A 14,454-nucleotide genomic window follows, 5' to 3' on the forward strand; every position below is an offset into this window, starting at 1 on the left:
CCCATGAACTGGCTGGCACATCCCACATGCCAGACTCCACTGGGGAAAATGAGAACTCACTAGAAAAAACAGATGTAACAGGCACAGGAATCTTGTAGGGGAGAGGAGAACTGGGTAACAGTTTTGCCTGGGTAACAGCAGAATACAAATTGAACAGGCATGACCTTTATAGAATATCAATAGTTGAAGGCTTCACCTACATTCAGAGGCACTGTAAGGCAGCAAAGAAAGAATTCTCAGCAGAAAGGTTTCCTTAGGATATACAATACTTGTTACAAGAAGTCAAACCAAAATTTAGCATGTACTTTTCAGATTTTTCTCTTCAATTTTATAGGGAATCAAGTGTCATTCTTGATTGAACACAGCTGAAGTGTCAATACAGCAATACCTAGTCAAGCACTTGGTCATCCCAGCAGCCAATGATAATCAACATCTAATGACAGAATTCTATGTGCCCCTGCCTAGTTATTGGCAAAATAATTATATTAAATTTCAGGAACATTTTAAGGTGGCCTGGACTGTCAGGGAGCATTTTGATTGTCTCTCACTGTGTTGAGATATTTAAAGATCTACTAAAATTTACATTTTCTAATGTGATGACTGACCACTGAAGAGTCTGTCAGTGCTTCAGTTGATAATAACCAGCATGAAATCATCATCATACTTGCTTAACCACCTTCAAGTGTTTCTTCATGTTCAGGAAACTGGATGATGGTGATGACAAATTTATTCACAGTAAATTAAAATGGGAAAGTCGCAAGCTGATAATGAGTCAAGAAGGAAGTACAGAGCACAGCCTGACAGTCCTGTTTTGGTGGGAATTTAGAAAGAGATTTCAGAAATTCCTTTTCTGATCCAAAAGTCTCCAACTCCAGTTAAACACCACCCACAAAAGAATCCTGTGGTACTTCTGTTACTACCTGGAGAATTATAAACACGTGTTATCACAGCACCCAGACTTCTGCTATTTGAAATTCAATAGTGTCTAACTTCTGCCTGCAGGTAAGATCACAGCTGATTCTAGACGAGCACATGATAATTCAGATGCACAACAGTGCAAGCACATTTCCACAACTTTCAGGGCTAGAAGAGTTAGACTTGTGTGTAATAACAAGGAGGAGAGCTCCCATCAGCAGAGTCCAGCTCGGAGCACAGGGGCTGCAGGGTCACACTGACGTAGGGATGAGCAGTTGTTTTGGGAAGCTGCATGAGTGACACAGGAAAGGCAGATGCTGCTGCAGCCTTTCATTAGTGCTTGACTGTAATTGTATTTCTGAGTCTGGCAGATGCTGCTTCCTCACTTTTAACAGTGGCTATTGAGTTTAGTAACATTATCACAATAGCAACCTAAATGCAGAAATCTGAAGGAAGAAAGCTTGAGGCAAATGGCTGGAAAGCAATTCTAAAGCTATTAAACAGGTCTGTGCAAGGAGCATTCCATCCTGGACTGGAAGGATGAGGGTGGCATAGTCTCTGTGCTGTAGCCAGAAATATTTTCAGGAATCAAGAGAAAAGCTCATATGCCATTTTGCTAGGAATTTAGGTTCACAGATCCCAGAAATGACATAGGTTGCAAAGGACCTCCAGGTCATCTGGTCTGACACCCACCCAAAGCATGACTCATTCATGCACAGTTAATGCAGATCACCAGATGACAGGATAATTCAGAATTCCAGGAAGCTCCAGTGGTTTCTTGTCCTGATAGGCTGCCAAAACAGGATGAGCTACAAGGTCAGATGGGGTTACCTTGAGCTTCATCCTGTCTGGATAAAGTCTGGTCTTTAAAATCTTGAAGGAGAGAGGATGCACAGCTTTCTGGGAAGCCTACTCCAACTACCTGACATCATTATGAAAATGTTTTCCCCTTAGATTTAGTCATAAGGTCTCTTTTTTTTACTGCCTGTTGTCTATTCTCCATGAGAAAAATTAAGAACTCTACAGAACAAGAAGATTCTATACACCACTTAAAGCCCAGATTACTATGGGGGAAAGAAAAGACTAATGTGCTATTAAAGACTTGTAAATGGAGAATGTACTTTCTTTATTCTGACATTTCTGTACTGTTTATATAGCTGGTTAATATATTTATGTATACAACAGTGCAATGTATACAATGCCAAATATTGGAATTGATGAACATTCTGTTGTTTTTAAAAACTCTGTATGAGTTTGTACAGAACAGCATTCTCTTTGAGATTCTATCAAGCCCCAAAAATACACAATAAATAATTGGTAGATCCTGCTTTAAGCTCTTCAGTACTGCAATTCAATTTAGAATTACAAATCAAGCACTTCAAACTTGGCAGATGTGCCACAAAGATACTTTCCAAGCAACCTCACCAGAAAAGAGCAGGGCATACCAAGTATCTGCCTTATTCATACCAGAAAAGACAGAATAAAAAGCAAGTTACAAAAACTGAGAATCACTCAAACCAAAATTTGACCAGTTGAATTTTGTGAAGACTGATGACAGCAGTTTCTGTAAGTACACACATGACTTGTCACTTCATACAAGTCTATTTTAGGGTCAGATGAAGTTGTAACTATTTTATCTAGTTCCAATTTTAAGCCAGGTTAGATGAGTGATAATTTGTCACCACTTTTGACATCACTTTATCTGTCAATATGTCAAACTCCAGACACCAATACGATTATTGGTCCTGTCCAACTGCAGCGCTGAGTTTTCCCTAATGACCAGATATTAGGTGAAGGAGAAGGCTGTAAGCTTTTGGCTTAGTTTTTTGAGAAAGAAACACAACAAGCATCTGATTTTAAAATGTATGTTCCACAGGAGTAGATCTGTGATGTTTAGCAACATTGAAACAGAGCCCACTATGGGGATTTTTCCTCTCAGTAAAACACGGTGATCACAAGCAGAAGATTTAGGATCAACACTCCTGAGCACTTGTATGATTAGCAGCTATGCAAAGTAAATTTCCTCAAGTTAAAGGATTTATTGAAAACTGATATTTACCAGACATTTGAAAAATGCGACTTCATGCCTCGTATTTTTCTGCTCTACAGTCTCTTCAAAGAGCAGATTTGAGGATGGCTCCTTGCTCAGGAACCAGAGCACCGCGACGCGCACGGCTGCATCGAAAGGCTCCCAGGATGTTTGTCTGAATGTGCTTGCAGGGAGGGAAATCTGCTGCTCAGCTCTGACACGTGCTGCCTCCCAAACTCGGTGCCTGCTGCTGCTGTTGGGTTTATCTGGCCCAGGGCTGCCCCCAGGGAAGGAGCTGCAGGGTTGTGCTGTGCCCCCGTGCAGTGACTGGCAGTGCTCTGGCAAGCTCAGGGGCTGCTGGAAGAGCCTGGCCACATTCTGGGGGAGCTGAAGGACAGGAGAGCAGGACATTTAAGTGTCTTCCAGTTTCTAGAAAGCCCAAGGTCAGTTGAAGGACTTCTGGACTAACTGTCCACAGCTAATGGTTACTGGAAAAATTCCACCTTAAACCTTTGCCATTCTTTTGGTATTTAAATGCAAGAAATGCAAACAATTAAATTAATCAGACAGTATTTCACAGCTTGGATGCGCTGCTCCCTCAGTAAATCAAAGTTTCCATTCACTGTATAAAAAACCCACAAAAGCTAAGAGAACAGTTATCCCTTTCTGGAAAACAACATGGATCTCCCAAACCCAAATTGACCCAAAATTCCCAGAAGGCACCTGATACAACCTGCTGAAAAGAAGAATGTGTGAGGATAGGGTACAGTAGCTACAAAGCTTTCTATCATCCTCTCCTCTGGCACCTTCAAAAAGGATAAGGAAAACTACATGGTCCAAGAAAAGCTTCTGCTCCACAGAACAGATGTGCAGCTGGACTTGAAGAATGATTTTTCCTGCTCTTTGGTTACCAATGCTTACTTAAGAAACACATAAGATTTGTGAAATCAGCAATTTAACAAAAATCCGATTGCAATTATTTTTGTGGGTAACGTTAACTACTTAAGATAGTTACTTATAATGAAAACTTCAGAAACAACATTTTGAATTAAACCCGTAGGGTTTAAAAAAAGCCCAACAAAACCATACCCTAATCCCTCAGCAAAAAATCTCCAAACCCTTATTATCTAACCATGCCTAGTTATTTTCTTGCCAAATATAATATAATACTGGCTTACCACCTCTGCCTTGTAGGACAGAAATGTGGCATGCTGATCCAGCCAGGCAGTCTAAAACTTGCCTTGAATTAATTTCCCCCTACACCAAAGTCAAACAGGACACTTCAAAATGTGACCATGCCTGAGATGAAAACCCCTTTTTCCAGTTCTGGGGCTCCTGTCACCAGTGCCTGAAGCTTGTTGGGCCCTTACAGAGAATAATTCAGCCAGAATACAGAATAATCCTGGCCTATATTGTGACAGTATATTTAAACTGAAGAATAATTACCTGTCTGGGAAACTCTGATGAGCTCTAACCAAAACAATTAGTAACAATATTATCTGTTCTGAAATTTCACAGTAATTATTTTTTCCTTTTAAATAGTATCTTTTCTTTCTAAATAACAGTTTTTCCTTCTAAATAATACAGGACTCCCTTTTTCTCACTGTGTCCTGCTTTATCATAAAGCCAGTACATTTTCAAAACTGCTTCTGCTCCAGCTCAGGAAATCAGACAGGCTACCAGGATACCTTAATCAGAGTGTTCTTATCAGAGTGTCTCCAGACTAATAAGAAGAAATCCAATCTAGTGCCCACGGAACACTAAATTAGATCTAATCGTAGGGCACTCTTCCAACTGTTCAACAGCAGGTCTAAGAACAACCAATGCCATTTATTTTTTTTTTTAGTAGCCATTAAAATACTACAAGCAATCCCAGAACAGCTGCTTCAAAGCCACAATCCAAAAAGCTGCAGATATTTGTTTGTATTTAAAACATGATCATTCAATGCTCTCCTTTGCCAAAAGATCCTTTACATACAAACACACTCAAGAAGACCCTGGAAAGCTCCAGAGTCATGGTATTTTGGGAATCCCAAAATGGGGCAACCTACTTACATTGTCTCAGCTTGAGAATGTTTAAAGAGTTGAAGCACAACACCTTTCAGTGGCTCCCTGGCACACAGATTTTGTCTCCTGAACAGCAAGGCATGAGCTAATTGTGACTAAAAACAATTATAGCTTGTCTTAAATATTCACTTCACTGAAGGCCTGCCCTACATGCAGGACTATTCTATAAAGGAGTTAAAAATTGCTTAATGCCTTATGCAAAAGCTCTAGACCCATATTTTTATAGGACATGATGATCCATGTGTTGAGTGATTTTCTTATTTATATTTTTCTACTGGGAAGGATTCTATCTGTAAAGTATCTTGGATTAGACAGAACAAGTCTTGAAGAGTATTGCTTCAAAGCTGTAACTGTAAAATATTTAGGTAGGGAAGGATGGTTGTAAATCTCAGATTTCTTAAAATACAGTTTTTTTTCTCAGAGGTCAAAGCAGGTTGAGTCCCAGCTCCTCTGCACTTTGATAATTATTGTTCTCACACTGGCAAACCATCCCCAAAATTTCTCTTACTGCCCAGGCTGCCATGGAAACACTGAAGTTACAAAAAACTTGTGAGGGTTGGGGCAGGAGAGAGGAAAGGATCTGCCAGAAAAAGGTGCATAGGGTGAAAGTAAAATGATGGGCAGCTCCCCACTGGCCCAGCTCAGGGACTGTCACAGCCAAACCAAAGGGGCTCTTGCTTGCCCTGCTCTGAACAGGGTGGTCCATGTCTGCAATTAAGGTCTTATGGATAAATTACACATCTGAGGAGTCCTTCACTTAGCATAGAGAGTTATTTCAGTGATTTAATTTTATTTGTTTGGCTTTACTCAAAAATGCAGATCTAAATCTAAGCTAACTTTGCTATCCCATGTAAGGGCAGCAAAGGCTGCAGTCACAGTGACACATCCAATAGCAATGACAATCTTTGGGAAGTCATTGCTGGCTCCATCAGGATGGTCAGAAAGGCTTCAAGTAACATGTCTAAAAGCTACTTCATATTCTATTTTAAATATGATTTAGTGTTTGGGGTGGAGTGCTGTATGTGACACAAACCAGAATTCCCTCACTTTAGATACATCACCTTTATTTCCTGAGTGCATCATCCATGATGGTAATCAGAACATTGTGAATACACATTAAACTCACTTCCCTGCTGCTCCCTCTACTGACTGGCTGAGGACTGCCTTCCCTTTGAAGGAGTTACTGGTTCCCAGTGTGATCATGGAGACAAGAGTGAAATCTGCAATTTCGCATTTGGCTTCAGAAATTTTTTCTGCTCCATTAATACACACTGAATATCTCTCTGTATTATAATCTTACCCCTATCATGACTGCTAGTTAAATCACACGTGGCATAAAATACTTTAAATAACAATGTATTGTAAAATCATTTCTCTTGCCACCAAGCCCCATTTGACATAATAAGAACGTGGAACTGAGCACCAGTTGCAGCCATCAGACCTCTCACGTTGCCCTTTCACTTGTCCCAGCAGGTTCTTGCAGCACAGAAGCCCTGAAGGATCCAGACATTCAACCACAAGTGCTAAATGTGTAAAAACAATCAGATGGCATCCCCACCCACGCATCAGCTGGTGACCAAATTTCCTTTCTTGGACCGAGTCTCTCATTTCCTCCCCACACTTAAATCCCCCGTGTCTATTATCCATTATACACACTGCTATAAAACTGTTGACACCTTCCTTTTTTAGTTTTTTCAGCCCTTGCCTCCCTCTTGCCTGACACAGAAACAACAGACTAGCACATCCCAGTGATTTTTCAGTGGAAAAGGTGGTTCTATTAATGTCAGAAGCTGAAAGAACAGTAAATCTAGCCAGTCAGTAAAATAAAGAAGAGGAAGGGATCATACTCACAGCAGCTGCAGAGACACAAGATCATCAAAAAGGCCCTGGGGAATCTCCGTGATCTTGTTTCCATAGAGCACTCTGAAAGATTCAGGAAGACAAAATAAATCTTAAATAACAGCCCAGTTTAGTGTCCTCCCACATCTCTGCATTATCATCTTTATTGATCATGGTGCACCATGCCCAGGATCTGTGGGCATTTCATTTAACCACTGATCTCATTTTCTTTTCAGAGAGCACATGGCATTAAATGAGTCGTTATGATTCAGGCTTCGTCTGGTGTTGGAAGGCATTTTTAATGTAGGAACTGGACATCATCCAAAAACTGTATCTGAAATATTTTTCATTCTGTTAAGGGATTTTTTTTCCATCCTTTTTAGAAATATTTTAGCTACTGAAAGGCACACTGTCTGATGCAAAAACCTAGAATTCTGCTCAGTAATACTGAATTTAAAAGCCAGAGAGCACAAGCTAGTTGTCGATAAAATTTCATATAACCGAGTCTCTTAAGATACAGTAATTGGCATGAAATGTGACACAGGCATCATTGGATAAAATATTATGGCTTCACCAGCTGCTGTTACCATTTCAATGAACTAATATAAAGAAAATTATCCTGAACTGGAAATAGACATGTATTTCAGGAACTCAAAAATAATTTAGGTACAGCTTAGTTATAAAAATCAGTAAAGCTTTAATAACAAAAATGAGAGTCACTATGTATATTTAATCAACCAGAAATATATGACCTGATATCCATATTCAGTTTTAACATTAAAAATATTTCATTTTTTAATGGAAAAATGCATGTATATTATCCTTAGAAATTGAACGAAGGGGGGGAAGAGAGACAGAACCACCATTATGCTGAGATGTGTTACCCAGTGATCAGAGAAAAATCATGTATGACAGGAACACCAGAAATTCAATCATTGCTGAGGTATTTGCTCATGTCATTTCTGCAGGTTGGTATCATTTGTCAAAACCAGAGAAGTGCCTGAGGAGCTCATGTGAGTCCTGGTAAAAGGGGGGATGATGAGGCTCCCTCTGACAACATTTTGCCTGACCTAAACATTTTAAACTGGGAAAAACAGATTTTATGTAATTTCTATGCTCTACATAGGACACGGCAAATGGTTATAAACCAGCTCATGTCGAAACTCTGCTGCTTATGTGTCACTAAATTGGTTGATTCCCTCACTTTTTAATGTGGAACAATAGGCTGGAAATGAATCAAGAGGCCATGTGAGGCTTGGATGTTGGCAGAAATCCTGGCTTACCCTGCCTTACAACGTTTGAAATATTAGGAAGAGTTGAACATACTGAAAAACAAACTCTTAGCACAACAGACCATTTCCAATACCCCCTGGCCTTCCCAGAGCATCAGCACTTCAGTTTACTCTTCATCAGTCACTGGGAGTCCATCCCCCCTGTGGGAACATTCCCAGATCCACTCATTTCTGAGCCTAAACAAAATAACACCATTTAAATACCAAAACCTAAACTGAAACCAAATTTTTCATTACTTCTGCAGTTTAGCAGGAACTGAAGTGCTACTCAAGAAACTAAGGATCATCCAGAATTCTATTTTTTCTAAACAAATGTAACAATTTCTCTATTACAGAGTCAGGAGCTGTTTGTAATGTGCTGCTCCCAATAGTGTTTCTTGTGAGTAATGAATGCTTCTAAATTTTTCTGATTCAGAAGACACACAATTTCCTATTTTGACAAATTTAATGCAATTCATTAAGATTTTTCTACTCAGTCCAAAGCTAGGCAGAAATGGTGGCTGAACTTGGGAAGGTTTAACAGGACCATTCAGACAGAACACTCAAGTCCCTGGATTTCACTGGGCTCTAAATCAACATGTGAAAGGCTCACTCACAGACTTCCTTCTGAACAAAGATGTGTGCACCTGAATCAGAAAGAAAAACCAAAACCTCTGCACATAAAATATTTGTAAAAGGTTAAAACATTAATGCCCACAGAACCCAGTATGCTTCCTTTTCATCTTTCAGTCTTTCTGAAAAACCTTTCTTTAGCAAATGTGTCATCTGTGCACTAAGTTTAGACTGCAAACTCTGGGCTGCCAGAGAAATATATCTTCCTTAGTTTTGTGAAGGAGCAGGATCATCAGTGCTGATCAATAATGCATAGTACAACAGCAGAGAAGAATTGAGAAGCTAAGTTTTACAAAATGCCCATGGAAAGCAAAAACATCCCCACTCCAGACTAAGGGTTATTCTGGCTGTAGAGGTAAAACACCTAGCGAAAGCAAAACCTTAAAGAAATATCAACACCCGTGTCCTATGGTACTACTGAATGTAAATATCAAAATAAGACCCTCAGAGCAATTCCTTTTTCATTTCTTTTTAATTTAAGAGTCAGAAGGTCATACTGCAGTGTGCTTCTGCACTTTAAACCTTGGATGTGTTTATACATCTTCTTTATTATTTGGAGCAAAATAAAACAGATCAAAGTAGCTTACAAAATAAAACAAAGCTCTGACTTTTAGAAGCCATGAAAAGGAAAATAAGCATTTTCCTAACTAATTTGGCTTATGTGCATGTGGCACATTAGCATTCAAACAGATTAGGAGCTAAACAGAAGTCAGTAGGAGAGCTCAGGCACTTGTCTCTTATTCATATTCATGTTCAGCAGTGCACAGAGCCCCAGAGCTGTGCCAGGGCCAGGGGAAGCAAGAGGAGGGGAGATGTGCACTGCACTGCAGCTCCTCTCTGGAGCCCCCAGTGCAGGAAATGCACAGAAAACCTGCTTTGCTCAGAGTTCTGTGGCAGCCAGGAGAGCACAGTGCCACCAAGGCTGGGCTGGCTCCTGCTCCAGCAGGCTCCTGCTGTCCTGGCCAGAGTGATGGAGCCAGCCAGTCCCTGCAGCCACAGCCCCCCTCCTGTCCTGCTGCCCCACTGCTCCACAACAGCAGCTCTGGGGGAAAGGAACAAAACAAAAACCCCTGACAAAAAAAACCACAAACAATCAAAACAAACAAACAAAAATTAAATAAAAAACAAAACAAAAAACCCTACAACAACAAAAAAACCCACAAAACAAACACAAAATACAAACAAACAGCCCCCCCTCACCCCCCCCAAAACACAAACTTAAAAAATCCATGTAGCAGGAAACATGACTAATTGAATTCAAGAGCTTCATTTAAATCTCCAGTGCTTTTCCAGCAGAGGTAAATTTTAGGAGATTTGCCCTTTGGCATTACAAGTTCTAAAAATGGAGTTCACTTGCTTCCCTCACACAAGTTGCAGGACATGCAGGTGTCCTGGCTAATGTGCAAGCTTGGCACAGGAACACAACCCTTCTTCTATCCCAAAGCACCTGAAATTTTAGACCCAAAGCATTTTTTAAATGAAAAATACACTAACAAAGTTAACATGTAATAAAAATAAAATTAGCTCAGTAATTGCCACCAATAGACAGTGAGTCAGTGAATTAGAACATTTATTAGAACACTGAAAAAATTACTAAGATTTTTTTTTTTGTGGGCTCCTGATTCTTCACTGGCTTCTCATCTTTACTAGAGCAAGTCAGCCACAGGTCTGACAAATACCACAGCACATAAAGCACAAACACCTGGCAGCACTGCAAGCACTGGAAATCCCTGGGAGCAGCACCCTAAAGAGTCATTATCAATCTGAAACAAGAAATTATACAAATATAAAACAGTCACAAATGAGGCATTGTGTTTCTTCAGCCTGATTCTGGCATCATTTTAATAGTCCCCTAATGATGTATCTATCCCAAGACATATACGGATATTAAATTTCCAATTAAAAAATTAATTGTTACTACTAAACTTCAAGTTTTGCCATTTAACCCATGATATTCTAAAATAAAGATTAAACAGTGAGAATAGTCACTGCACAGATTGATCTGCAATTCTGGGACACACCACACACAAAGAGAGCACGGGAAGCACACACAGCCACAAGGATGTTGGTGAGAATATAATCACTGAGGGACCAAACCTTCAGCAGAAGGGTCTTAAAACATGAAATTTACACTGATTCTTCAGAGTCTCTATCCATTCTGACCTCTTGCACCATTTTGAAATGAGGGAATTTGCACTGACTTTACCCATACATGGCCTTTTAGATGCACTGAAGTTTAACACACCACCTTCGAAGGGTGTGAAACAATAACTGCTGTGCTCTTTATTTTATGTCTCTGCTCCTCAGCTTCCTTACTTGCCAGTGTAGTTGCAATTTAAGTGCTTCATTAAGCCAGATCACAGAATACAGAGATTTTTCCCTTGAAGGTGACACAGAGTTTTTTGAAGTATGAAAGCCTGGCACAGAATCCCTTACTTTAGACCATATGGTTTCCAGCTAAGTGTTCCTTTATTTTGGCTGGGCTGAAACATTCTTACTGAAGTGTCAAATTGTGACTTTATGCAATGTCTTTTTCAGTCCTCAGAATGCTTTTAACTTTCCTTTAGACTGTGAAAACAATTCTTGCTAGGAAGAATTATATTTCCCAAGCTATGTACGATGGCACAGGCTCAACACAAATTCAGGTTTTCAGAAGGGGACGAATTGATAGGGATAAAAACAGCAATAAATTTCTAATATCGAAAAGAAACGTAGACATGTAATTTTTTTTCCCCTGCACTATTTCATATTTCTTCAGAACAAGCTAAGCTAAATAAATCACAGTAAAACTATCCAAAGCAATTTGTTACCTTAAAATAAGTTTGTCAGCTATTGCATTAGACAGTGTTTTACTGCAGATTTCAAATCACCATGAATGACACCCCATACATCATCACCCAGGAGATGATGGTCTAAATGGGACTGCTGTGTCAAAACCTAAGCTGTCTCTTGTCTTTGTGCCCAGGCTGATCTAAGCTTTTAAAGTGTTCACTAGCTTAATTCAGTATATGAACAAAACCAAAGGAATTCTCCCTCTGCAATGGTCTAAAACTTATTAATGAAGTTTAACACCCTGAAGGCATAGACTATTTTGTCATATCTCATAAAATGTCCCCAGACAGTCTGGATATGGCCTTCCAAACCTACATTTGTGGGATGTTTACTGACTCCAAGAATTACATTTATCTTTGATACTATTTAGAATAACCAAATGCTGATAGAATTCTCTTGCTGATAGCAGACAGATTCTGAATTGATTAAATGAAAAACTAATTTATTTTAGAAAGTGTGTGAAGCAATCTTGAAACATGGAACTGTTCCTATTGTCCCCCATGCTCTGGGCTGTTATTAACCACTGCAGAGGCCCTGCTTACCATGGAACACAAACACCAGATACTACAAACAGAGTGTTTATCAAACTTTTCCTTCAAATTCAGATAACACATTCTTTTGCAAACAATTCTGCCACACTTCTCTATGCAAGGGTACTATTTGGTCTCATATTTATATGAAGGAACTATTGCATGGCAAGACTAATTCTTCCAGTACAAGAAGAAAAGGAAAAGCCAGGAAACTTTAGGAAGAAAAAGAAGAAAAAAGAAGTTCTTAAAGCATAATGATTCCAGTTCCTTATTCTGTAACAACCAGGAAAAAAAGAAGTTATGTGCACCCCCAAATGTTTCTAAGTAGAAATGTCTTGTTCCAATGAGTAATAAGAATAGACAACAAAATCCCATTGAAAAAGAGGCATAGAGAAAATAATTTATTTTTTTCTGCATGTGGGGAATAGAGAAGTCTTGAGTACCCTACAGGAACAAACTTGCCCTTCTTTTGCTAAATGCAGAGAAAACCCAAGGTAGAAATGGCTGCTTTCAAGTAATAATCATTTTGTGTCCTGTCTGACCCCCATAGGTGAATTTCTTGTTAGAGAAAATATATAGATTTGCAATAAAAACTTATGACCTGCTAGCACATGGATCACTTAGCACTTTTAAAAGATTAAAGTTTTATACTTTTTAGAGGAAACAGCTTTTGTTAGAAACATTCCCATGTTTTGAAAACTGCAATACACTATTTTTTTCTACCATCTCAACACAAGTACAACAGGCAGGGTTCTCTGAGAAGCATTTCTGCCTGGAAACACCAAGCCAAGTTGATTTCAGAAGAAAGAAGAGTAGAACCCTCTAAACATAGGCCTGCATTAGGCAGGCAGACTAACAACCTTGGCTGCCTTCCAGAGGAGCACTCTGGCTCTCCAGACCCATAGGGAGCACTGTGATTGCACGCAAGCAGGGAGCAGAGGGAGGAGCACAAAATGGGAATAAACCAGACAAAAAATGCACAAGGATATTAGGTTGTACAGCAACACTTCATTTTTAATGGAAACCAAGTTGCTTACTCTCATTTGTGCATTAATCCTTTCCCCTGCTTTCTTCTGGTTGGAACTCAGCTAGCTGCAAAGTCCAGCTGCTCTGTGCAGAGATTAAACCTCGATGATGTCTCATTAAAATGTATGCACCAATCACATCTGGCTGAGGTGCAGGAACAGTTAGAGTTGTTCCTGGTATGCAGAGCAGGGCTCTTTCAGGGCATGCAGCTGACTCAAGTTACTGGGGCCTTGGGCACCAAAAAGACTGAGCTGCTAAGAGGGAAAACTCTGGTAAGCCACAGTCTCACTTCATTTCTGCCTCCTTGTCCTTTCCCCTTTGGCAGTGTCATCGGGAGGGCTGGCACTTCCAAGGGTTCCTCTTCTCCTGCACTTGTCTTTCTGTGCCTGACTGAGCTGGGCTGGTGGCTGTGGCAAAGTTCAGACAAAAGAAGATAATCTGAGGGGCAGAAACCTGGGGAAGCTTTCTTCAGAGAAACCCAGATTCTGCTCACCAGCTTCTCATCTTGCTTCATAAATATATCTAGGGCCCAGAAACTGAAAGAACTACAGAGAGGAACCTGCCAGGTCTGGATGACAGGTTGTGAAAGATGAAGGATCTAACCATGGAATAGGAAAAACATTTTTAAGACCTACCTGCAATGAACAGCTGGGGAAAAACCTTTCAAAAGAAAGTAAAAACACAGTGGACAACTGACCCTAGAAGAGGAGGCTGATAATTTCAAGACTGGAGTTGATATTGTCCCAGAAACAAGGCTGCCAAGAAGAGGAGAAACTGTATGTGTGTTACAGCTTTGTGTGTCTGTGGTGGAGGGAAACTGAGGCAAACATGGAACAAAGGAGAGACTTGGAGGCAGTTCCCTTGCCACAGCCTTTGCTGTGCTGCATCTCATCTCCCAGCCATAACCTGCTGGCATTAACTTAAGCACTTTTACCCACTTGGATACAAACATTTTCAAACATCATTCCCTTAAAATATCACCTTGAATGACTGGGCAGAGAATACACAGTCATGTCACTTGCTTCTGTCTGCAAGTCAAAACACTATAAACTGCTGCCCAGTTTATATTCTCATTTCCTCTCTGTCCACTCTAATGTATTTTGTCCCACACTCCTGAGGCCACCTGGGGGTATCTGAATTAACTGTGTTGAAGCTGAGCAAGTTCTGCCTTGGGAAGCCAAGCCCAGTGGAAATGTCTTGCCCGTCCAGCTGACTCCCAGGCAGGAGCTCTGCCAGCACCAGGAAGCTGCAGCACTGCAGCATCAGCAGCAGTTTCATACTAAGCCAAAACTGTAGCGTTCAGTAAATGTCA

The 14,454-nt window shown here is 40.1% G+C and overlaps 1 protein-coding gene across 3 annotated transcripts in view; it reads right to left on the minus strand.

Moving 5' to 3' along the window:
• SLIT3 (slit guidance ligand 3) overlaps window positions 1-14,454 on the minus strand; it is a 468,211-nt gene that overhangs the window by 128,307 nt on the left and 325,450 nt on the right. For all 3 annotated transcript variants that reach the window (XM_058848842.1, XM_058848841.1, XM_058848843.1), the window contains exon 13: window positions 6,863-6,934. In XM_058848842.1, coding sequence (XP_058704825.1) covers window positions 6,863-6,934 — 72 coding nt within the window. The remainder of the gene's footprint in view (window positions 1-6,862; window positions 6,935-14,454) is intronic.

The sequence above is a fragment of the Poecile atricapillus genome, chromosome 13 (genome assembly GCF_030490865.1).
Source record: "Poecile atricapillus isolate bPoeAtr1 chromosome 13, bPoeAtr1.hap1, whole genome shotgun sequence".
NCBI lineage: Eukaryota > Metazoa > Chordata > Aves > Passeriformes > Paridae > Poecile > Poecile atricapillus.